The 26756-nt window shown below is 45.7% G+C and overlaps 1 protein-coding gene across 1 annotated transcript in view; it reads right to left on the bottom strand.

The window, feature by feature from the left end:
- Positions 1-808: 808 nt before the first annotated feature.
- Positions 809-26756, bottom strand: part of LOC120978185 (uncharacterized protein PB18E9.04c-like) — a 42579-nt gene continuing 16631 nt past the window's right edge. Inside the window, exons 10-12 of the mRNA XM_040406407.1 lie at positions 23233-23286; positions 2481-2575; positions 809-952 (exon numbers count right to left, since the gene is read on the bottom strand). Coding sequence (XP_040262341.1) covers positions 809-952; positions 2481-2575; positions 23233-23286 — 293 coding nt within the window. The remainder of the gene's footprint in view (positions 953-2480; positions 2576-23232; positions 23287-26756) is intronic.

Raw genomic sequence — 26756 nt, 5'->3', positions numbered from 1 at the left:
ATCAAGAGAACCTCTTTAAATATAGATTTATTACAAATACAAATTTTTACTTTAACCATCAAAGAGCACCCAACAGCAGGATTAGCTAAGCATACTGCTTGGTAGGGCTGATTTAAGCGATATTTGTCTTGTGAAAATCAGTTGCACACTTCCCAAGAAACGTAGGCTTTTATTCTTTGTGATATTAAAGACTTCAGAACACCAATGGGTGGGGCCTAGGTCCTCAGTGCACTCCAGCTCCTTAGCTTTCAATGTTGGGCACGCTCCTCAGTGCACTGAATCTCTCATTTGCATTTTTCTTTCAGGAATGCCTGATTTCACAAGACAGCAATCATCTTAATTGGCGGGATCAACCCTACCAGGCAACGTGCCTTTTAATAGGCTGTATGCTGCTGATAGATGTCCTTTAAATTTTCAAGTATTATTTTCCAGACTACCAAACTATTAATGAATGGAAAACTAACACTGACTTTCATTTCAGGATGCTTGTCAGAAGACATAAACTTGAATATTCTTATGAAGGGGGTTCTCCGGAAATATACATTGATGGCCTATGCTTAAAATAAGTCATGAATATGTGATTGGCTGAGGTCTGATCCCCGAAAACCTCACTGACCAGCAAAGTGGAGTATTGTGGCCCTGTAAGCGCACATTATGGCAGAAACACATGTATTGGGACCTGCCTGGTACTGCTGCTGAGCTGATCGGTGGGGACACTGAGGTACTATGAAGCTACTGTGATCCTGGAAAATCCCCTTAAGATTATTTACTTCAGTTCAGACCAGCAGATAGAATGTTAATTATGAGGCTATGAGGCTTCTGTGGTTGCTCCGTCTTGTGTTGTTTCAACTGTTGTTGGCTGGTTACTTCTCCATTTACCACTGGATGATGCATAGGGGTTGCATGCTTTTAGGAAGTTGGCGGAACCGTGGCATTTTATACACTTAAATATCTGTCAAATGAATGGAGAATGTCATCATCAGGATATTTCAAGGAACTTACTCAAGGACTATTTCTGTGTAAAACGTAGCCCATCCTTTAAGACAATCCTTATTGACATCAAAATATTGGTGGAGATAGTGCGGACCCCCATGACAAGGCCAGCACATGAAAATGCCAGCGAAGGAGTATTCATGAGCTGGGGTGTTCTAGCCTGTTTACGTGGTCAGATGTATCAAGCAATTGTCGGGAAGCCTGCTCATTAGTGGAGGAGAAAGCTGCATTTACATGCAACCATCTCGTCCACAGTGTGGATGATTTAGGTGACCACACAAACGATTCTGTTACCCATTGAACAAGCATTTCTCTCATTCATTTGGTAATCGGTGATGCCTTTACACAGGCAGATCATCGCTAATGAGGACACTATTTTTTGGTGCAAAAATTTACAACTTTTAGATTTTATGACACTTTTGAAAAGCAGGTAAGAAGGTAGGCTTGGTTAGCTAGGTGAGTATATATTTACTATTTATAGTGAGTACTCTATTTAACAAATTCAACTTTTGTGGTGTAAAAATTTTGCAAAATGCACGTTTGTGACTTATTCAAAGGCACTTGTGAAAAAATGTTTCCGTAAATGCCATTTCTCTGTAGGCCTTACCACTTAATCGAGAGGGGTGTGTGGTGTGGGTAGGAAAAGGGTGGGGCCGGGGCACATTTATCATCTTCTACTCCAGTTTTTTTTAGATAGAACAACAATTAAATCACCCCAGTAAGGGACTGGCATAGATTTCAGATCAGGTGCACAAACTGCTAAATGCGGTGCTTAATTTATGACGAGGTGTATGCACTTAGTTATCATAGCCTGGCATACACTATCAGGCTCTGATAAATCTGTCACAATCAGTTTGATACATTTGGCACAAACAGAGACTCAAGTTAAACTGACTTCAACAATTGTCCCCACGATAAATCTCCCACATAGTATCTCATCTGAGATTAAACTAGTAAAAAAATTATTCTGAAAAAACTTCTAGAATATTATTGTTACATATTTTAATCCAAGCCAGTTTTAAGATTTAAAGCATACATAAAACAACTTTCCATAAATGAATAGTGCATGTGACTATAAGAAACTTTGTAATATATCTTATTAAAGAAAACAGCTTTCTATCAGCATTTATCAGGCTATTTTGCTCTTTACAGAGACACAGACTGAAGTTTCTTAGCTCTGCTGCTTTTTGCCTCTAATATACCGTATCTACTAGGATAAGGCTCTACACTGTTCAGAGTGAGGTAGTAAATCACTTTCTAGCTGGTAGCAGCCTCCTCCTTTCTCCATAGACTTTTCTAGTAAGGATAAAGAGCCTGAGGGAAGGGAAAAAGGAGGAAAGTAGCCTGAGAAGCCAAGGAGAATGCCCAATTCTTTTATAAGATATATTATAACAAATGCTATAGTCACCTGTGCTATTCATTTACGAAATAAACAACAACAAAAAAACGTGGTTATAAATGGAGGTACACTTCAATAAAAGACTTACCATGAAGAATGTACCCAGGAGGAAAGGCACGACAAGTGAAGCCCCTAAAGCGATGAGAAGGTATCCATACCATGGTACAATGGGACGCCCAGGTGCTATGTAGAAGAAACATATATTAGTACTATAGGTCAATAAAAATTGGGAACATTTAGAATTGCTCTCACAAAATCTGTAAATTGAAGCGAGAATGACCCAACCTGGGAAGGTTGCAAGCCGAGCGAGGACAGCAGTACAGAGGGGGAGGGATCTGCAGCACCGCAACAGGCTGGAAGAGGCAGTGGGGTGGCAAAATGGAGAAGGCGGGCCACACCAAACAGGCCCGCAATGGTTCCCCGGAGCACACTGTGGCGGAAATCTCCCTTGCCAATGGGTAGGTGTTCCACAGTCTGGCGCTTTTTTGAAGAAAGTGCGTCCGACAAAAGAATTGTAATTTGCAACCTATGCCATACAAAAATGAGCAGGGGCGTGAACACTAGCAACCTTACCACCTCCAGCATGATCCGCCACATGGCATCAAAGCACCGTAATAGGTGGGCCGAATGTCTGGGTCCACAGTCTGTGTCTCCAGGTCACACCTACTGCCTCCTTTTCCCCTATGTTACATTCTGGCCAATCCCCTGTCCAAGGCGCAGGCCCGGATGCCTCCCACCCTGCACCTGGACCTTCGCAAGCATCATCAGCGACTACATCCTTACCCCAGGCCTTTGAACGCAAATGCAAATACCCAGCCACCCACCCACAGGCCATAGCACTTAATGCTCACCCTTCCAAATTACTGGCCCTGGAAATGTTGCCATTTAGGCTTGTGGACACTGAGGCCTTCCACAGCCTAATGCTGGCGGCCGTCCCGTGTTACGCAGTCCCAAGCCGCCACTATTTTTCAAGGTGTGCTGTGCCCGCCTTACACCAACATGTGTCCCGTAACATCACGTGTGCCCTGACCAACGCAGTTACTGGGAAGGTTTACTTAACCACGGACACATGGACAAGTGCATTTGGCCAGGGACGCTACATTTCCCTGATGGCCCACTGGGTGAATGTTGTGGAGGCCAGGAGCGAGTCGTACCCTGGGATGGCACAGGTACTACCGACGCCAAGGACTGCGGGCCCTACGTCGATCAGGGTTTCCGCCAGTACCTACGTTAGTGGCTCCAACCCCCACTTCTCCTCCTCCGCCTCCTCCTCCACTTCCACCTCTAAATTATCTGTGTGCAGCACCAGTCAGCCATCAGTTGGTATCTGGAAGTAGTGTAGCCCTGCAGTGGGGAAGCAGCAACAGGCCGTGCTGAAGCTGATATGCTTAGGGGACAAACAGCACACCGCCGCAGAGCTGTGGAAGGGGATAAGAGAACAGACTGAGCTGTGTCTCTCGCCACTCAACCTACAACCAGGCATGGTTGTGTCTGATAATGGCCCTAACTTGGTGGCGGCTTTGGAGCTCGGCAAGCTCACACACATCCCATACCTAGCCCACGTCTTAAACTTAGTGGTTCAGCGGTTTCTCAAAATCTACCCCAATTTGCCTGAGCTACTGGTGAAGGTGCGCCGCGTGTGTGCACATTTACGCAAGTCATCGACAGCTTCAGCCGATCTGTGAACGCTGTAGCAGCGCTTGAAATTGCAACGTGAGCACGCGCTGGAACTCGACGTTCCACATGTTGGCCAAGCTTTGTGAGCAGCAGTGCGCAGTAGTGGAATACAAGCTGCAATATGGTCGTCGCCTTTCCAGTAAGCTTCTGCTATTCACAAGCAAAGAGTGGGCATGGATGTCTGACCTCTTTGAGGTTTTAAGATACTTTGAGGAATCATTACAGATGGTGAGCGGCGATAACGCTATTATCAGCGTAACCATCCCACTTCTGTGTCTACTCAAACGCTCGCTGCTCACAATTAAGGATGACACTTTGCATATGGAAGAGGTGGAAATGGGGGAAGACATTACACAGGGTGATAGCCATACCACCCTAAGTTCCTCTTCTCAGCGCGAATTGAACGATGAAGAGGAAGAGGAGCAGGAGACGGTTGCCTCCGCTACAGAGGGTAGTACCCATGGAAGTTTATTTCCATCTGTACAGCATGGGTGGGCAGAAGAGAAGGAAGAGGATGAGGAGATTGAGAGTGATCCTCCTGATGATGACAGCGAAGTCTTGCCTGTTGGTACTCTGGCAAACATGGCTGACTTCATGTTAGGCTTCCTTTCCAGCAGCCCGCGCGTTATACACATTTTAGACATTACAAGAAAATTTAGACTGGCATATTCTTATTCATAGTCATAGGTGCATATCCGTAAAGCAAACATAATTAATAAAAAAAATAATGGCTGAACACACATATAAGCAGTAAATCTGAGAAATGGGGATCATTCTAAATTCAAGTGGTATTATACCTACTATAAATGGATCAATGGAAGCTCTTAGCGCACATTTTGATCAAACTTATGTTGGGCCCATCTACCAAGCGTCAAGGTGGCTGCTGCAGACGGGTCCCTATCACTAATATACCGCCTCTCTTGGACTTATCCAAGTCCACATTATCAGGGTAGTGAAGGAACCAGCTACATTTGTACTTTGCTCAGAAGCCCCAGGCAGATGGGCGTGTGCTCAGTCTAAAAGAGGCGCTACCCTCAAATCAATATTACAAGAAAATTTTGAATGGCATATTCTTATTCATAGTCATAGGTGCATATCCATAAAGCAAACATAATTAATAAAAAAATAATGGCTGCACACACATATAAGCAGTAAAGATGAGAAATGGGGATCATTCTAAATTCAAGTGGTATTATACCTACTATAAATGGATCAATGGAAGCTCGAACCCCCTACAAAGAGAATTTCTCATCTCTCATTCCTCTGGTGGAGGGGATGAGCAAAACGGTGCAATACCAGAAGATGCTTGTTGAAAAATTGCTCCAAAAATTTCCAGCTGACAACGCTGGCGGCAGATTCCGTACTTCCTTGGCTAACCAAGGAGAGGAGACAAGGGGAACACACAGCAGTTCCAACAGAGGCAGGGAAACACTCTCCAAAGCCTGGGACAGTTTCATGACACCCCGTCAGCACCCTCACCCTGATGCGCGGCTTAGTGTCATAAGGAGGGAAAATTTTTGGAAGATGGTGAAGGAGTACATAGCAGACTGTGTCAGCATCCTCAATGATCCCTCAGTGCCTTACGACTACTGTGTGTCCAAGCTGGACACGTGGCACGAACTGGCGCTCTACGCCTTGGAGGTGCTGGCCTGCCCTGCTGCCAGTGTTTTGTCTGAGTGGGTATTTAGTGCTGCTGGTGTCATTATAACAGATAAGCGTATCCGCCTGTCAACTGAAAATGCTGACAGGTTGACTCTTATAGAAATTAACAAGACCTGGATTGACCATGACTTCTCGACTCCACCAGAGGAAAGCTGATGAACATAAAGGCACTTTAAATGTGTTGTTTATAATGTACTGAATACACTGTATTCCCATGCACCCCTTCCACCACAAACAAGAGTATATGGCTGAATGTTTCTTTTCTCATCCTCCTCCTCTTTTATCATATCAACATGCTTATTCATCACATATAACGCCCTCGTATATATGCCCTTTGCATATAATGTTTTACAGGGTCATCTCACCAGCAGGCCCTCGCATATAATTTTTGAGAGGGTCAGTTCACCAGCAGGCCTTCACCTACAATGTTTTACAGGGTCAGCTCACCAGCAGGCCCTCGCATATAATGTTTTACAGTGTCAGCTCACAATCAGGCCCTCACATTGTCACGACTGTGACTGATCCAGACAGGTCTGGGAGGAGAAGGTCGCAGCGACTTGCTACTCGCGATAGCTTGTGAGTTTGCTCCGTGGTTCAGGGTATGTCATCTGGGTTTTGCCTTGTGAACCTTTTTGTCCTGACTGGGAGTTTGTAGGCATCCTTCTCAGGTGAGTCCTGTCTGCCACTCCCAGCTACTATATTAGTTTCAGTTTCACTTGCAGTCATTGCCAGATATAGTCCTTACTTCCAGTTCTATTCTGACCATTGAAGGAGATCGTTTGATGGTGTTGCTGTGGAGCTCTTGTCCGCCGTGGACTGTAGTGATTGGGATCGCCTTCTCTGCTCGTGACTGGATAAGTCTATCTCTGCTATAGTTTGTTTGTTGCTGTTTTCCCCTGCTGTTCTCCTAGACATGAGTGATGGTGACTAGTGCTCCCATCGGCCTTTCCCCACTCTAGGCTTGTTAGGGTGACTAAGGGTTTAGGCATCCAGCTGGCCGCACGGGTTCACACCCCGTCTAGGGTATCAGGGCAGACAGGTGCCAGCTTAGGGTTAGTCAGGGGTGGCCATTCTATTCCCATCCGTAGATAAGGGTCCTTTTACCTCTGGCCATCCCCAACAGGCCTTGGACGCACCTGTCAATGGATTTCATTACGGATCTACCAGTATCAGCGGGGAAGACTGTTATTCTTGTAGTTGTTGACAGATTCAGTAAAATGGTGCACTTTATTGCTCTTGCCGCATTGCCTAATGCTAACACACTGGCTCAGGTTTTTATTGACCACATCGTGAAGCTTCACGGGGTCCCTTCCGATATTGTTTCGGATCGTGGTACCCAATTCGTTTCTAAATTTTGGAAAGCTTTTTGTTCTCGTTTAGGGGTTCATCTGTCATTTTCTTCATCTTTCCATCCACAGTCCAACGGTCAGACTGAATGTACCAATCAAAACCTAGAGACATATTTGAGATGCTTTGTTTCCGAAAATCAGGAGGAATGGTCATCTTATTTACCGTTAGCCGAGTTTGCCATTAATAATCGTCGTCAAAAATCCACCGATAAGTCACCATTTTTTGGTGCGTATGGTTTCCATCCTCAGTTTTGTACGTTTAGTGATGGGGGGCCGTCTGGGATTCCCGAGGAGGAACGATTTGCGTCTTCACTTTCTTCAGTGTGGCAGAGTGTGCAAGAAAGTTTGAAGAGAATTGGTGGTAGATACAAACGTGCGGCTGATAGGAAGCGCTCTGAAGGTCCGGACCTTGGGGTGAATGACTTGGTGTGGTTGTCTACCAGAAATATCAAGTTGAAGGTTCCCTCGTGGAAATTAGGTCCGAGATTTATTGGTCCTTATAGGGTAATTAAGATCATTAACCCGGTGGCTTTTCGTCTGGAGCTACCTCAGACTCTAAGGATCCATAATGTCTTCCACAGATCTCTGCTTAAGAGATATGTAGAACCTCCTGAACCATTGCCACTACCGCCTCCACCGGTGGTTGTTGATGGCAGTCTTGAGTTTCAGGTAGAAAAGATTGTTGATTCACGATATGTTCGCCGCTCTCTTCAGTACCTGGTGCACTGGAAAGGTTATGGTTCCGAAGAGAGAATGTGGGTTCCAGCATCAGAGATAAAAGCGGACAGACTCATTCGGGCTTTTCATAGCTCCCATCCGGAGAGGCCTGGTCTTGAGGGTCCAGGGGCCCCTTGTAGAAAGGGGGGGTACTGTCATGACTGTGACTGATCCAGACAGGTCTGGGAGGAGAAGGTCGCAGCGACTTGCTACTCCCGATAGCTTGTGAGTTTGCTCCGTGGTTCAGGGTATGTCATCTGGGTTTTGCCTTGTGAACCTTTTTGTCCTGACTGGGAGTTTGTAGGCATCCTTCTCAGGTGAGTCCTGTCTGCCACTCCCAGCTACTATATTAGTTTCAGTTTCACTTGCAGTCATTGCCAGATATAGTCCTTACTTCCAGTTCTATTCTGACCATTGAAGGAGATCGTTTGATGGTGTTGCTGTGGAGCTCTTGTCCGGCGTGGACTGTCGTGATTGGGATCGCCTTCTCTGCTCGTGACTGGATAAGTCTATCTCTGCTATAGTTTGTTTGTTGCTGTCTTCCCCTGCTGTTCTCCTAGACATGAGTGATGGTGACTAGTGCTCCCATCGGCCTTTCCCCACTCTAGGCTTGTGACTGAGGGTTTAGGCATCCAGCTCGCCGCACGGGTTCACACCCCGTCTAGGGTATCAGGGCAGACAGGTGCCAGCTTAGGGTTAGTCAGGGGTGGCCATTCTATTCCCATCCGTAGATAAGGGTCCTCCTTCCCCTCCATCTGGTGCGACACGACTGCTGCTGGGATAGCAGTCGTGACACACATATAATTTTTTAGAGGGTCAGCTCACCAGCAGGCCCTCAACTACAATGTTTTACAGGGTCAGCTAACCAGCAGGCCCTCACCTACAAGTCCAGTCCCACTATGCAAGAGTCTGGTCAACACAATCCTCACCGCCGGGGATCGCATAACTACCGGTAGTTATCACGAAGGAGTCTTGTTCGTTATCAGAATTAACCAGACAAATCGCTCCACCAACTAAGAACGTCCATGCACCACCACCCACAGAATTGAGAAAGAGCTATCAATCTGACAATCCTTTCCGTGTCCAGGCTGCTTGAGGTTTACTGTATTTAGTCAAATAAAGCCACAGGCTCCACTCCTGGTGGTGCCACAGGCTCCACTCCTGCGTGAGGTTTACTGTATTGAGTCAAATAAAGCCACAGGCTCCACTCCTGCTCGGCGGGTCATGGGAATAACGCCGCCGGATCGATGGTCGTCATCGTTTATGGTCCGAACTACGACGGTATCTGATAGTCTTCAAACCTCCGACTTTTGTTTTGATTAATGAAAACATTCTTGGCAAATGCTTTTGCTTTGGTTCGTCTTGCGCCGGTCAAAGAATTTCACCTCTAGCGGAGCAATACGGATGCCCCCCGCCGTCCCTCTTAATCATGGCCCCAGTTCCGAAAACCAACAAAATAGAATCTGAGTCCTATTCGATTATTCCCAGCTAAAGTATTCAGGCGAACCGGCGTGCTTTGAACACTGTAAATTTTTTCAATGGTCAGCTAAGCAGCAGGCACTCTCCCATAATTTTTTAAATGGTCAGCTCAGCAGCAGGCCCTCAACCATAATGTTTTAGAGGGTCAGCTCAGCAGCAGGCCCTCGCATATAATTTTTTAGAGGGTCAGATCACCTGCTGGCGCTCGAATATAATTTTTTGGGGGGTCAGCATACCAGCAGGCCCTCACCTACAATCTTTTACAGGGTCAGCTCACCTGCAGGCCCTCGCATTTAATGTTTTAGAAGGTCAGCTCATCTGCAAGCCCTCACCTACAATCTTTTACAGGGTCAGCTCACCAGCAGGCCCTCACCTAATTATACCTAATAGGTAATGTGCGCGTATGCTGCCTTGCTTGGAAGTGGTAGTGTAGCTGTTTCTCAGGCTCCCTCTCCGGAATCAAACCCTTATTCCCCGTTACCCGTGGTCAACGTGGTTGGCACTGAAAATAACAGCCAAAGTTGATAGGGCAGACATCCAAATGGATCATCGCCTTCACGGGGACGTGTGATCGGGCCCAGGTTATCTAGAGTCAACAAAGCGGCAGCAGGCCCTCGCCCATAATGTTTTAGATGGTCAGATCAGCAGGCCCTTGCTCCAAATGTTTTTGAGGGTCACCAGCAGCATGATTCCCTCCTTTATGTGTAACAAAGGGTGTATTGGATTGCCGGTTCCTTGTAATTTTTGGCAGCCCTTTCACTTAGTGCATAGGCTTTATGAGTGTAGGAGTCCCACTACCTGAACAATTGTACCACAATGTGAATGAGACCCTCCTTTATGTGATATACAGGTTGTATCAGAGTGCCTCTTCCTTGTAATTTTTGGCAGCACTTGCACTTTATATACAAGTAAATATATAGGAAAGAATGTTTTCTAACAATTTTTTCTCTAAAAGCGATTTTATCTTTGGTTTTGTGCGTATTATTGTCAGTCTGTAAAAGTGGTGTACTACTCGGACAACATCGTTCCCAGCAGTGACCTGGGAGTCCAAGATGCATCCAGACATTCTCTTCATGCTGTTCCCGAACCATTTCGTTGGTGTTTCCATCAATTTCTGACCTTTTCCTTTGAACCAGGCACCCTCCCCTCTTCAGAGCAGGGGGTACCCGGTTCAATGTTCGGGTTCTCCCATTGACTTCCTACCGAGCACCCGAGCATCCCGATATGTTCGGCCTGAGCCCCCAAGCACTATGGTGCTCGATCAACACTAGTTAAGAGCACTATTGCTCTGAATGGTAGAGGGCATGCCTCCATTTTGTGTGTGAGCTGTATTGTGTGTTGTTGGTTTTGTTTAATCTACTGTAGTGGTAAAGACTGGTCTAGCTGATGAACTTGTATTGGTTCGACTACTTGTTATGACAGCAGTAGATTTCATTTGTGTCCCTGTGGTAGAAATCCCTGTAGGCGTAGTAAATCTACTGCTTTACATAGTAGTACTCCCTAAAGTGCTGTTTGTAAGAACTGAGTTTGTAGATTAGTGATGAGCGGCAGGGGCAATATTCAAATTTGCGATATTTCACGAATATTTGGTAGAATATTCGTCATATATTCGCAAATTCGAATATTTGTGAATATGGTCTTGATTGCGAAAATCGGCAATGTAATATGAGCGTAATGCGCGCGCAATACAGGCGTGGGCCACTATATTTTAGCTACATTTTTCAAGCTGCTAGAAGTTTCCTGAGACTGGAGAAAATGGTTGGCACGGCAGAACATTACAATAGCTTTATATGCAGATAGAGTGCTCCAATATATTTGCAATTGCGAAATCGGCACTAATGATGCAAATATTTTGGCGCAATACGTGCAACTTCACATTTTAACAGGTCTGACTACTTATTAGTGATTGGTGCACTAAGTATTGTTGTGAACTTGTGACATCACAGCACTATGTATGTATGGACAGCAGAACCAGCTAGACTATGTCATTATCTAACCTACACTGACTATCTCCCACTAACTATCTGTATTATATATATAAGGTAACTAACTAACTAACTAACTATCTAATGTAATGACACAGGAAAGCAGAGAGCACAGCAATTACACAGCTTTCTCTCTCAGATCTGCAAAATACTGCATACAAGGGCTGCTGGGAAGGTTCTTATATAGTAAGGGGTAGTCAACTTTCCTATTGGTTGCTAGGGATGTGGCTAAGCTCAGACAAAGACATTGCAGCCTTCTTATTGGCCCACAAGCAAGAAGGGAGGTTACTGCTCAAAAAAAATCTAGAATATTTGAAATTACGAATATATATCACTATATTCTAAATATTCGCAAATTCTCGAAGTGCTGATATTCGCGATTCGAATATTCGCGCCCAACACTACTGTAGATGACTTTAGGAAACTGGGTTGTGTATCTGTCTTTGAGCTGGTCACCTTTGTACTACTGTTTAAAACACTGGTTGGTAAAGGTCCTGTGGAGGTAGACATACTGTAGTTTTCAATGTTGCTGAGACTGTAGCTAAACTTATTCCAGGATTGGTTGCTCTGGTAATGATAATAGATGCTGTACTTTTCATGCTAGTAGTGAACAGCATCATTGTGGTAGGGTGGGTCATTGTTGCAGTATTGCCTGTATTTTGCATTGTGGTTGTGAACTCTATACTGGTCCCACTACTAGCTGAGACTACACTGTTTCCAGAAATGGTATCACTGGTATTTGATGAAGGGACATATTTTCCTGTATTTAGTGTAGTAGTTCCTGTAACATTGTTTTCTGCAGTAGATACTTTTGTGGTAGATTTACTGTTGATTAATTCTGTGCTCATTGCTGTTGTTGTGGATCCAACAGTAGACTGTGTAGTAGTAGAGTTTTTGATATCCCTTGTGTTGGTCATTTGCGTGTTGTCAGATGTGGGACTTGCCCCCATAACAGTAGGATCTTTAGTGGTCCTTGGTATGCTAACAGTACTGCTGTTGATAGTATTAATGCTTTCGGTGGTTCACCATTCACCAGTTGCTATGTTGGTAGATCCTACAGTTATAGTGGAGATTTCTGTTATGATACCTACAGTAGACGTAAATGCAATTTCCTTGAAAGTTGATTCAGTATTGGCCATTGTAGTAGATTTTGGAGCGGTCTGTGAAAATTTGGATTTTGCACTAATTGTAAGGCTGTTACCAGCCTCCATTTGTGGGAGGGGCGTCTGGCTATTTAGTCACCTCCCCTCCGTTCAGCCGGGCGCCCGAGCCTCACGCATTCCGTGGTATCGCGCTCCTTCCTCTCTGTTTCGTGACCTCCTTCCGGTTCCAGCATACAGGCACCGCCGGCGTCCGAATCATCCTCTCCATCGCCCTCCTCTCCAGGTAATCGAGGTGCAGTTCGCGTCGCACCAGCTGAGCCTCACGTCGGGGCTCGCGCCCCCTGGTGGTACTGGTTAGGTGCCGCTCTCCCCCTGCCTAGTTCCGATTCCGGCTGCAGCGCCGGCACCCGGCGTCCTGGGTCACTATCTTGCCGGTCACGTGCCGCGCTACTGGGGGTACCAAGTAGTTTTCTCTTTGGGCTGTCAGTTTTGTTCCCTCTTTTCACCACCCATGCACTCTCCTAAGCACAAGTAATCTGGGCTTTTTCTGGCTATGTGATGCAGGCAGCGTTTTCATTTTGGGGGGGGGGGGGGGGGGGGGGGAGACGCAGTTTTCAACCATATGCCCTCTATTAGGCAGGGCACACACAAAAAAAAAAAAAAGGGGGAATTTTCATAAATGCCATTTATCAGGGGGGAACGCTTCCCTACAGTCAGTCCATCCTCGTCGCTGCCTCTGCATCACATTGCCAGAATTTGCGCCGTGAAGTTGGTGATACATTACTGTCCAATTCTACGGTTCTGCTACGTCACGTTGCTTCCGTCTCCAGATCCTTCCACTTTTTGGGGTCCGGTGGATCATCCGGGGTCTTCCCGTGCCTTGCGGTCTTCCCAGGGTGTCACGTCACTGGTTTCGCCCGGTTTGTCAATTGTCTGGTTCGCCCAGGTGGTCACATTCCTGGATCACCCAGGTTGTCAGTGTTCCTGGATCGCCCAGGTTGTCAATGTTCCTGGATCGCCCAGGTTGTCAGTGTTCCTGGATCGCCCAGGTTGTCAGTGTTCCTGGATCGCCCAGGTTGTCAGTGTTCCTGGATCGCCCAGGTTGTCAGTGTTCCTGGATCGCCCAGGTTGTCAATGTTCCTGGATCGCCCAGGTTGTCAGTGTTCCTGGATCGCCCAGGTTGTCAATGTTCCTGGATCGCCCAGGTTTTGTCTGCATTTTCTTAGGTTTTTACATCTATGCTGATGTCGATTGTTCCTTCCTTTATATTGAGCAGTTGTTATTTTTCCTTCCTCTCCTTCGTTTCATCTAGGAATCTCGAGGCAATTCCAGGTAAGTCGGCTCAGAGACGGTCACTGGGGTAGGGTTAACTTTCAGTTTGATACTCAAGTCCGTTCTTTTTATTAGTTTCCACTTAATCGATTGGGGTTTTTGGAAATCATCTTTCTAAACCGTTCACATTCCCGTCAGGTAGGTTTTTCGTTGGTCACTTTCACACGATTCAGTCTCTCACCTTCTTTCGGCCGCTACCACCGCTTCCGTCTGTGCTTCTTTTTCGTTTTCCGGTAGACATAAGTTCCCTTTTTCCCAGGTCGTCATGTCTCACATGTCCGATATGGAGGACAACCTCTCCATGCCAGGATCATCCGTCTCGGGGCATTTTAGCAACACATCTCTGAGGAGTTGGACCGTGCCGAAGTTAATCGCCGAACTCAATCGCAGGGGGATTCGGCATCCCGCGACGGCCCGCAAGGCCGAATTATACCGGCTCCTGATGACCACTCCGGGTCCGACAGCCGAGCAGTCCAATAGCGACTCCATCCGGCTGGCTCTAGCCCAGATCCAGTCATCCATCACCGGACTCGTTAGCTCAGTCACGGACATTCAGAACAGGGTCGCGGTTTTAGAATCCAGGCCAGCAGCCTCACCGCAATCTCCAGGTTCGGCAGTCATTTCTGCCATTCCTCCGGACGTTGCAGGTAGGCCTTCTGCCACCCCCCAAATTGCTCCTTCCCACTTCGTTCCGGAGCATATTAAGAAGGATATCTTGGCAGGCAAGGACGTTAATTTAGCATCCATTTTGATTGCCTCCCAGGATATCTCCGAAAACCGGGTGATTAATTGCGGAGAGGTTTCCGTGGTGTTGAAGGCCAAGGATGCTCGGTTAAATAGGAAGCTGTCGGTTTCCGAGTTTGTCCTGGCCTTCAGTCTCTACAGGGATGTAATATGCTCCGCCCATCCCAATCGTAGGGAGGAATTAGATACTTACTTGTACCGGATTGCGGATTTGGGGCACAAGTACGGCGGCTCGGCATTTTACGATTATCATCGTTCGTTTTCTGCCAAAGCCACCGCAGCCCTGAATCAATTTCAGTTCATGTCCAACTGGGCAGACTTGGACATGGAGTTATTCTGCCGGCACTTCGCAGGTCTGAAGGCTCCCCTGTGTGCCATCTGCCAGTCCATCTTTCATTCCACGGAATGGTGCCCTAATCCGGTGCAAGATCCTCAGTCAGCGCCCACTCCAGGTCCGTCCGGGTCCTCCAGGTCTTCCTCATCATTAGATAAACTGGGTAGGCCCATTGTGTACCTTGGCAGTAGCCAGGTGTGCAATAATTTTAATGCTAAGGGCTGTGCTTTCAATGCGTGCCGGGCACTGCACATCTGCTCCCTTTGTTTTCGGGCCCACCCTCGTTCTTCCTGTCCCAGGAAGTCAGCCAGGGACTCCTGACTAGCCGACCTCAACTTGGAGTTACTGGCTGCACTCCTGCAGGACCACCCTGATCGTTCCTTTGTCGCCTTCTTATTGGATGGGTGCAGAGACGGGTTTCACACCGACATTATCACGCCCCCTCAGGGCTGCTGGTTGGGCCCCAATCTGCTATCCGCCTCCAGTGACCCGGAGGCGGTGTCCACTCTCATTCAGGCAGAGGTCGACAAAGGGTTCGTCATTGGTCCTTTCCTTCAGATCCCATTCCGGTCGTGGCGCATCAACCCTATCGGTCTGGTCACGAAGTCATCTTCAAATAAAAAACGTCTCATTTATGATCTCTCCGCGCCTCATATGTCCTCCATCCCCAGTCTTAATTCACTCATTCCATCTGAGGAATATTCCATGCAATATTCCTCAGTTGACGAGGCCATCCAGTACATTCTTCAAGCAGGCGTCGGGGCTTGGTTGGCCAAGGTAGATATTGCCGATGCCTTTAAGCTGCTTCCAATACACCCGCAGCTTTGGAAGTACTACGGCATCCAGTGGGCAGGTAAATTTTATTTTGCCAACCGGCTTACTTTTGGCTCCAAGAGCAGCCCCTGGCTTTTTGAACAGCTTGCTAAAGCCTTGCACTGGATTCTCAGCCATCACGGTGGCTTATCCATGGTCGTTCACTACCTGGACGATTTTCTCCTCATTGAAAGGCCCAGTCAGGTCCCTTCCATTCCCCATTCACTTCTGGACATTTTTTCCCGACTCCAGGTTCCCGTGGCCACGGCCAAGACTGAGGGTCCGGCCACTACAGTCACCTTCCCGGGCATTATTCTTGATACCGTTAGAATGGAAGCTAGCCTCCCCAGCGAGAATTTGCTCAGGATTCGCTCAGCCATCTCCCGGGCAGTCCAGTCTCACTCGCTGACCAGGGCGGAGCTCCAATCCTTGCTGGGGATGCTTAATTTCGCCACCAGAATTATGCCTCAAGGTAGGGCCTTCCTTTCCAGGTTGCTATGTCTCCTGCCCTCGGCCCCGGATCAAGATTCTGTCGTCCATTTGGACAGCCAGGCCATTGCAGATCTCGACATGTGGAGCAGTTTTCTCGCTAACTGGAATGGCATTTCCTTGTTCGTTCCGCAGTGGGATTCCTCTTCCCCCATGGTTTTCTCCGACGCCGCCGGTTCCTCCGGGTTCGCTGCCATCTTCAGATCTCATTGGCTGGCTGCCGGATGGCCGCCGGAATTAGCCTCGGACTCTGCAGCTCTAAAATCTTCCCCCCTTTTGGAACTATATCCCATAGTGGCGGCTGCTCAGGCCTGGGGTCACCTCTGGTCTAACTCTTCAGTGACGTTCGTTACGGATAGCCAGACCTTGGTGGACATCGTCAACAAGGGCAGAGCCCAGTCCCTCAGGATCATGGCGTTATTACGCAAATTAGTGTGGTTATCCCTCCACCATAATTTTCACATGCGCTGCGTACACATCTCAGGCGAGCAGAATAGGGCTGCGGACGCGCTTTCCCGTGCTAACTTTGCAATTTTCTTTCAGGAAATGCCCGGCGCGGATCGGTCAGGCACGCCGGTGCCTCAATTCAGCACCCTCACTCTGGTTTAGGTTCGCTCTTAGAGGAGGCCAAGGGCCTGGTCGCCAAATCCTTGTCACGTAATACGGCGAGGAATTATCAGGCTGGTCTAAGGGCGTTTGATAAATTCTCTAGGAATCATCCGAGGGGTCAACACTCCGAGATCTTCTACATCATGGCCTTCCTGGCCTATTGTCATTCGCATCTCTCCCTGTCGTATGGTACCATCAGACTTTATTTGGCCGGACTTCAACATCACGCTATGCTGGCCAATCCTCATCACAGGTCCTATTTTTCCATCCAAGCTATTAAAGCCACCCTTCGGGGCATTCAAAAGGAAGGGAAGGGATCCGTGAGCCATAGGCAGCCAGTATCCGGCCAGTTGTTCAGGGATCTCTCCTCGTCATTGGATGGTAATCCTTTTGGGCCCTCCACTAGCCTGATTCTGAAAGCGGCTATGTATCTCGCTTTTTATGGGTTCCTCCGGCCCGGAGAGGTTCTGGCTGGTCCAAATCGGAAAAACCATCCTCTGAAGCAACATCTGTCCTGGGGCCAGGGCCATTACACTCTGCTTCTACCCTCCACCAAAACCAATCAGACGGGTCCTCCCTCTGAAATCAAGTTCTACCCGACCTTGAACAATTGGTGCCCAGTTCAAGTGCTGCATCAACTGACAGCACTCATCCAAGGTTCATTGCCCGGCAGTCCACTCTTGCCGCATGTAGGCAAGCCTCTCAGCACCTCGCAATTCATCGCTTATATCCGTGCTCTCGCCCAGGGTTTAGGCTATGACCCCAAGGTAATCTCAGGGCACTCATTTCGTATAGGGGCAGCCTCCGCTGCTTCCCGTCATCAGGTGCCGGCCCACGTCATCCGGTCCATGGGGCGGTGGCGATCCTCCTGCTTTACTAGGTACATACCCAATCCCCAAACGGAGATATCCCATGCCTTTCGTTCTCTGGCTTTGTAATTTGTAAATAATAGTGTTGTACCTACCTGTTGTTTTTTGCCCCCTTTTTCCCTCACTGGTGTACCCGCGCCCGTGGCTTCCGGCACAATTCAGCCACTCTGTTCAGGGCAGGTTTCTCTGCGTACGCCGACGTTGTCCTAGCCCTGACCATAAATTGTAAGGCTGTTACCAGCCTGCATTTGTGGGAGGGGCGTCTGGCTATTTAGTCACCTCCCCTCCGTTCAGCCGGGCGCCCGAGCCTCACGCCCCTCCCTCCCGACCCTTTTTCTCAGGTTTCCATCAGGTATGCCCCTTTTTCCCTCACTGGTGTACCCGCGCCCGTGGCTTCCGGCACAATTCAGCCACTCTGTTCAGGGCAGGTTTCTCTGCGTACGCCGACGTTGTCCTAGCCCTGACCATAAATGCTGTTGGTTATTCCAGTACTGGACTTTGTGATAGTGGTTCCTTGCTTGGTACCACTTGTTGAAGAATCTCTTGAAGGATCTGTAGTGGTTGAAAGTGTGTTTGTTGTGGGCAAATCAGGACTAGTGTGGAGAAAATTTTCTGCAGTAATGGTTTTGGTTTTTTAGCCATTGAAATGCTGATTTATAACCTGTCCCCTGTTGGGGTGGGTACTATACCAGTAAATACAGTTGTACCTCTGGTAGCATTGAAGTCTACAGGTAATAAGCCACCGACTTTTTCTAATATAAGCACCAATTGAAGATTAAGACCTGGTCCACAGATTATTTGCGTAGCTAAACTTAAAGGGGTTGTCCAGCTATATATATTGATGACCTATCATCAGGATAGGTCATCAATATCTGATCAGTGGAGGTATGACACCCCCCCCCCTGACGATCAGCTGCTTGATCTGATGCAAATGATGCTTCCTCTTCATTACACTGCATTTTGTCTCAGAAGTGCAGTGTTATGATGAGTACTCGCATTATTCAAGTGAATGGAGCAAGCACTTGTAATTACACTATACCATCACTCAACAGGAGACAACGCAAAGTGTAACAGCTGATCGGCATGGTTGCCGGGTGTCAGACCCCCACTGAATGGATATTGATGACCTACCCTGACGATCGGCCATCAATTTATATGGCCGGACAACTCCTATAACTTTAAAATTATTTAATCATTTTTTAAGTCAAATTATTAAGACAATTTATAAGACACTATACTACTACATTACTTTAAGCCATGATGATTTTAAGAATAATTTTCACAGCTTTTTATCAAACAGTACAGCATGGTTGTAGTGTTAATGTAAACTTCATAATCCAGGGCGATCAAAAATATTAATACATAGACATTATAATTGTGATTTACAGAATTATTTGGCTGCAGCTCTACAGGGTGTCTGAACCCCTTTTGCCCTGCTCTAGGTTACTGTAAATGTGTAATGCCATCTTCTAAGCAAAATTCCATTGGAATGAATTACCATGTGCTTAAGCTATGTTCTATAGGAATCACGTAGTGATCACGGCACGCTATCTTAAGCTGACAGGTTTTGGGTGCACGTCTTAGTGCGTTCCTTGCTCCACCTCTTGGAACTTGTAAGTATTTAACAATTTAGACAGCACTCCAGTATTTGATTAAATGCTTTTTATTAGCCGGACATAGTGGTCCTTTTTAGAACTGAGGCAACGTTTCGGGCAAAAAGCATGCCCTTCATCAGCCTGTGTCAAATTTTTCTAGCGATAAGATTCTTTGTTTGGGGCTGAATTTTGTTTGGCAGGTTTTAATTTTGGAATGTGGTGAAGATCCAAGATTACTAAGTCCACAGACTTTGTCTTCTAACATAACTAGAAAGATTACTTTGACAGATTCCTTAATGAGCATAACATTTTCTTTATTTCTTAATAAGAACTCAGAAAGGAGGTAGTAATTAAACTCGACATCAAATTCTCCAACTTGTCAGACTGCCAGGAGTTGTAATTTCACAGAAACCTGATTTCTGGTCTGAAGGAGGAGTATTTTACTCTTGCAGAGCTTGTACAGGGCAACGCTTCTGTCTTCAAGCAGCATGGAGAAAAACTAACAGATATCAGATACTCGTGCAGAGCTACATGCAGCCAAGGTTGACTTAGTTCTGGTAGGTTTTGGTCTCAATGCACTCACAATGTAAGCAGCATCACCAGGTCCCGAAGCAGATCTGTCTCTGGCAGTTCTTTGGGAAGTTCTGGTAGTAAGTCACCTTTGCTCCACTATCATCACCCTTCTCCTCTCATGTTACCTCCACCTCCTCAGCATCCCAATCTGGCTTCCAGGTCCTGTCCAATACGCAATCATGACTGTGATATATCATGATGGGCTCCTTGGCATCCCTCCCGATTCCATCTTCTGTATTTTCTATGACTGCCACTGCCCCACAATCACAATAATGTGGTAATGGGTGCCAATATTACCACAACCACCACAGCTATGCATAGGGTTCCTCGCCTCCTCCTGAACCTCCTCTTCAGGGCAGTCCAAACACTGCTCTCACACAAGTCTTCAGCAGTGAGATTCTCTTGACTACCTACTGTAGGGTGTAGTGGGGTTTTCTTGCCTTTTCTTAGGAAAAAAGAAGACATTCCACTTGGTAGGGGTCAGGAAGACAGAGAGGACATCACTGAAAGGCATTTCTTTGACTGCAAGGAGGAGAAGCAGGAGAAATGCTGTGACCCCTGGCTCCAAGGCACGGTACCAGACTGAGAAGTCACCTCCACATCATCCTGCTGGGACTCATTCTCTTCCTCCTCAATGATAATGTTGTGTCTTTCCGAAGCCAGGGAGAACTGTGGCCTACTACTACTAATACTACTTTTGGCCAGATAGCTAGTGCTGCTACTACCCACATTCTGTCTCTGAGAGGCAAGGCCTGGCCCTGGGTTTTCATTTGGAACCCTTCCATATTCCTGACATTTGGCCTAATGTAAACAGTCATACAAAGAATGTAATGGTTTGCAAGTCTGTTTTCTGGAACAATAAAATCTCCTTCACTTTCTACAAAAACAGTAAAGATACTGCTACTGACAACTGACTTTGGAAATAATACAGTATCAGCGCCACTAACAGATTTGGGCCTAATGTTTTGTGTATTTTCAAATACACAGATTCAGAAAAAAGCTTTCTCTACTATAAAACACAGGTTGTCAACCTACTATGAGATTACCCTTCCCCCCCTCTCCACACACACACACACTGGAGATATTCTGTAACAGATTTTGGACCGCTATTTCTGGTGTTTTAACTTAGAGATTTAGAACTCTACCCTCTGCATTGTAAAATATGCTTTGTACACTTGTATTGCTATTTTTGCAAACCACACCAACACTTGGACTGTCTGCCCAATACCTTGTCTCAGATTTCGGACTACTATTTCAGTTGTTTTCACTGAGATTTAAAATGGTGCCCTCTGCATTGTAAAACATGCATTGTACAGTTGTATTTAGCTTATTCCCCCCACACCAATATTTGAACTGTGTAGGGATGGCAGTTTGATTTCTGTGTATTGTGTAATTTACGTTCAATTTCACTGGTAGAAAAAAGGCGTCATAGCTTTTGCTACGCAGAAACATGTTTAAAACAATGCAAATGTGATGCTGTCAAGAAAAAAAAACTGCCGCTCAGCAGCAGCAGCAGCTGGTTTTACTGCAATAAAAGGCTTGTACTACAATGCAAATCGTTTAACACGAATGGATATTGTGCTGAATAAAATATATAAGGTGCTCAGCAGTCAGCACTGCAGCATAATGCTAACTGTACTTGGGAAAAGCTGTCAATAAGCCCAGAGAAACTTCAGGTTTGGAAAAAACTGTTGTATTTCTGGTCAAATTGGGGAAAAAAGAAATGTTCTTGCACGTACCTGCCTGTAGAAGCTGCAGCTGTATTATATGTCAGCAACTGCAGCAGAAGGCACTGCCTAGCACACCCAGCCTCAGCTTCTCATTTCTCACTCACTGGCGGAAAGATTTCTCTGCCTTTCCCTAGCCTTTTCCACAATTCTTCCTCTTTCTAGCCTTTCCTTTCACTGTCTCTCGCCCTAGAATAGAAGCTTTACTGTGACTGTACACTGTCCCTAAGATCATTCTCTGGCAGACACTGCATAGACCCATCCACCCTCATTCACAGACCAACACAGAATGACATTTGTATTCTGCTAGGGCACCTCCATACCTGCTGTGCATCATTCTTCTTCCTGCCTCGTACTTTTTCCCGGCAACATGAGCAGTAAAATGGCACAGCACCGTGTTTTATTGGATTCATCTGAAGCGAACAGGAAAAGCTTCAAGGTCCTCTTGTTGATAGTTTACAATAAACCCAATTCATTATGAACTGATTTGCTTATCTCTACTGCTAAATTTTAAAGGGACACGCCTGGGTCAGTGCTTAGCTTGTATGTGATAAATTCAAATTATTTGGAGAGTATCTATCAACAGGATCAACTCAATTAAACCAGACATAATTCCTAGTAGGGTTGACCCTGTTGAGTGAAATTGATACTTGTCTTATGATATTCCATTGCACGTTTTTGGAAAAAAATAAACATTTTCTTAATGGAGTTGTCTGGGTTCAGAGCTGAACCTGGACATATCCCCTTCTTTCTCCACTCAGCCCCTTTGATGAGCATCGGAACATTTCATGCTTGGATGCTTTGCCTTGCCCTGCGCAATTCAGTGCATGGCAAGGCAAAGCATCCGAGCATGAAATTGACTTTTTCTGGAGATCCAGTGATGTCAGAGCTGAACCCGAGCGACCCCTTTAATATGTTGTTATATCTATGGAGCATTAATGAGGTGGGGGCTAGCTAGTGTACACTATTAGCGCATACGCCATAATCATCTGTGCTGCTAGGGAAGAAGAGGCAGATAAACTGTGTATGCACCAATAAAGGACCCTTAGGTGCAGGCACAAAATTACTGGGTCAGATGAGATGCCTCAAGTTAGGGTGGGTTCGCACCTGCAATATGGCATTCCGTTATAGGTTCCGTTTATAACGGAATATAATGGAATAATGGAATGCTCAGATGGAATGGAAAATGGAAGCATTTAAGAGGCATTCCATTTTGATTTGTCACAATAGAAGTCTATGGTCAAGCATAACGGATCTGTCTGGTTTCCGTTATGCAGAACGAAAAAAATGTCCTGTCGACAAGAGTTGAGTTGTTCCCGCTGAAAGGTTCTCTTTAATTGTTTGTTGTTCACTTTTTTATTTGACCTAGACTGATTCCTAACTCTGCCTGTCCTGACATGTATCTGTATTATCATGCACCATGAACTTCACTACAAAAATTAAATTTGCAAACCTTGATTGGGTTCCACTGGATAATACTCTGGGGATGTAATTATTCTTTACACAAAGCCCACACTCCAGTGAGGGGCATTTTAAGGTTAATATTACGAAATCCCTTATGCTTGGCATTAGCCATCTGGTGACACAGAAGAACTGTTTTGAGGCCTGTCAGTAACAATGTTATAACCTCTTGTTTTTGCAAATAAACGCATATTAGTTTATATTCATCCCATGGACATCACAAAGACATGAAGTCTAACTTCAGTTTTACGTATGGAGAACATCTCATTACCTTGAAGATCTTATACAAACTTTGCGCAGAACATGGACATACTGTACTTACCAACTGTTGATGTGGTAGAAATCATGGTTAACCCAGCTATCCTTTTTGTTGTGACTGAAACGAGTAAAGTTGTCGAAGAATTAACTTTTATAGTTTATATTAAAGATAAAACTTGATCTAATGTGACAGTTGTAGCAAAGAGTTGGTAGAAGCTATGTCATCAGAAGGAACCTTTTCACTGCTTATGGAATTAACATGCTATTGAAAATGCCCCTTGATTTAGTATTTTTAATAAGTCTTTCCAAACCTATGTACTAGAGATGAGCCAATCTATCTTTAGATTCTGAGCTTTGTTCCGAATATCCGATTTTTTAACCACTGAATCAAACCCAAATCTTTTCTGGTTCGATTCGGATTAATCTTGTAAAACAGCACTCAGCGCATACGCAGTCGATAGTGTTTTGTCACCACCAGGCAGGATGTAATTGCAGTCAGTTGCGGCCAAGCAATTACCCCAGTTTGCGGCAGCAACGATAAAAGTAGATATAGTTACACCTGACACTGTATCAGACCGTGGGGACGAGCGAGAGAAAATGAAAAAAATGTGTAAAAAATTAACAAAACAAGCTAGGAGCTTTTCATTAAAAAAAAAAATCTGTGTTTTAGAGGACTAGAGGGGGTTATATACCAATTTCCCAGGCAATTGGAGCAACTTTGATTTGTAACAAATAGATTTGGACCCAAACTGAACTTTTTTTTAAAATTCGGCGAATCAGAAACTAACTGAATCTTGCAAGATTAGCTCATCCCTGCTATGTACTAAGTGATTCCTTCCATGATCGTATGATTTTTATAGTAACCACCAGAATTTAAAAACATGAATATTCAAAAGGTTCTTCTTCTCTGTGATCTCACAAAACTCTGTATTCCTAATAATAGATTATTATAAGCTTCAAAATAGCCCTCCTCTATCAGGAAGAAAACGAACCCTGCATTACCAACTACAAGGTTAATCATGATAGTGTTAAGCGAACTTGTGTTTTCAAGTTCGTCGTACAAGGTTTGGGATATCTAAGAATTCCGTTACGGATTCTGCTACCACGGACCATAAGATATTCTGTGGTACCGGAATCCATAACAAAATTCTTAGATAACCCGAACCTTGTACGCCAAGCTTGAAAACAAAAGTTCGCTTATCCCTAGTCCTAGAGCATGACTTGAGTAACACTTCAACTAAAAACATCCATCATGGATGCATTATCAAGGTTATGTTTGTCTCAGCCCGTTCCCTAAATGAGCAACTACTGGTAATTAGCAGATAGACCCAGGTCAGCTAACTAAAATCCATGACAATCTGTTTTTGTCACCAGAGGAACTATACTACAGTGGCCAGTTCAGGAGAAATGTGGAATTGCATTGGGTCCACACCAATGACTGAGTAACCATTTAACTAGTGATATGCGAGCATGCTCGGCCAAACTGCTGTTCGGCTCGAGCATCGCTATGATCGGCAGTTCCGAGTGCTCGGCCGAATAATTCGGGTGCTCGAATACAATGGAAGTCAATGGGAGAACCCTATGTCTGGTTCAAAAAAAAAGGTAATAAATTGATAGAAACCCCATCAAAATTGTTTGGCAACAGAATTAAGAGAATAGCTGGATGCATCTCAGACTCCTATTATGTACTACATATAATAGACAACCACACAAAGGCTATATGCCAAAAGCCAGGTATGTACAAGCCATCCTATTATCCATAAGACAGATAACAGCCACCATACCTTACAATGGCAGCTTTGTGACCTATGAAATATTCCAAACCACCTCTCATCTGACTGAGAACCAGTAAACCTCAAAGTAATTTAGCATCTGTTGGATGGCTTGGGTGGACCTGCGCACCTAGGTCAATATCATTAGGGCGACAAAAAGTTTTCTGATTGTCCTAACATAATATTTTATAACTTTTCTACACAGTGTTGTCATGTAATAACTCATTTGTATAAACATGGGCATATGGGAAAGACATGCAAATGAGCAGGATCTCTCATGAACAGCGCCCTCTATTAGTTGCATAGTGTTATGACAAGACTATTTACTCACAACAGCGAATATTCTTGTCATAACACTATTGTCACGGATGAAGTTAGCAGATAGCTGGAACATATAAATAAACGAGCGACTGACTTGATCCCAAACTAAGGAGCTTATAGGTGAGCCCTATAAAACCCTAAGAGCTCTCCCTGACTGCTATGCACATGCAAGGGTCTGTATGGTAGACGATTGCATGCCCGCATACCTAATACTGTGTGACACCTGAAAACCCTATAATAGTGAGGGGACACGACCACCGGCTCCCTGCACTTAATATGGAGGGAGTCAGGGTCACCTAGAATCAAGCCAGCAAGGAAACACAATACATGAAAGGACTTATCTGAACAAGCAGGAACAGAAGTCTCCAGCAGTGAACACTTCAATCCAGGAAGTAGTATAAACCGCAAAGTGAGGCAGTATGGGAGGAAATATAAAGGAAAGAGGATTAGTCTAAATAGGTGACACCTGGGGGAAGGAAATGAGATGACAAAGTGAAACCAAAGCAAAGAACATCATGCAAGAGGTAGAAAAGGACGTCTGTTAGACCTTCTCACAGAAGTGGCGGTGACAGTACCCCTCCCTCTACGGGTGGACTCCGGACACTCAGAACCCACCTTCTCAGGATGAGACCTATGGAAAGCCTTGATGAAACGAGTGGCCTTAATGTCCACCACTGGGACACTCATCCTCTCCTCAGGACCATAACCCTCTCAATGAACAAGGTATTGGAGAGAACCCCGGATAACGGGAGAATCCACAATCCTAGAGACCTGGAATTCAAGATTACCATCAACAAAAATCGGAGGAGGAGGCAAAGAGGAGGGTACAGTGGGTTGGACATAAGGTTTTAATAGGGACCTATGAAAAACATTATGGATCTTCCAAGTCTGAGGAAGATCAAGACGGAAGGCAACGGGATTGATGACGGACAAGATCTTGTAAGGCCGAATAAACTTAGGACCCAACTTCCAGGAGGGAACCTTCAGTTTGATATTCTTTGTAGACAACCACACCAGATCACCCACATTCAGGTCCGGACCAGGCACGCATCTCTTATCCGCCACACGCTTATATCTTTCACTCATCCTCTTCAGATTACCCTGAATCTTTTGCCAAATAAATGACAAAGACGAGGAAAATCTCTCCTCATCAGGTAAACCAGAAGACCCCTCTCCAGAGAATGTCCCAAACTGCGGATGAAACCCATATGCACCAAATAATTGAGACTTATCAGAGGACTCCTGGCGACGGTTATTTAAAGCAAACTCAGCAAGGGACAAAAAAGAATACCAATCCTCCTGATTCTCCGCCACAAAACAGCGCAGATATGTCTCCAGATTCTGATTGACGAGTTCGGTCTGACCATTCGACTGCGGGTGAAAAGTAGAAGAGAACGACAACCGAACCCCCAAGCGAGAACAGAAGGCCTTCCAGAATCTGGAAACAAATTGCGTGCCCCTATCAGAAACGATGTCTGAAGGAATGCCATGCAAT

Source organism: Bufo bufo, chromosome 8, assembly GCF_905171765.1.
Source record: "Bufo bufo chromosome 8, aBufBuf1.1, whole genome shotgun sequence".
Taxonomy (NCBI): domain Eukaryota; kingdom Metazoa; phylum Chordata; class Amphibia; order Anura; family Bufonidae; genus Bufo; species Bufo bufo.
The sequence above is the reverse complement of the archived record's forward strand: the minus strand, read 5'-3'. Positions and strand labels throughout refer to the sequence as shown.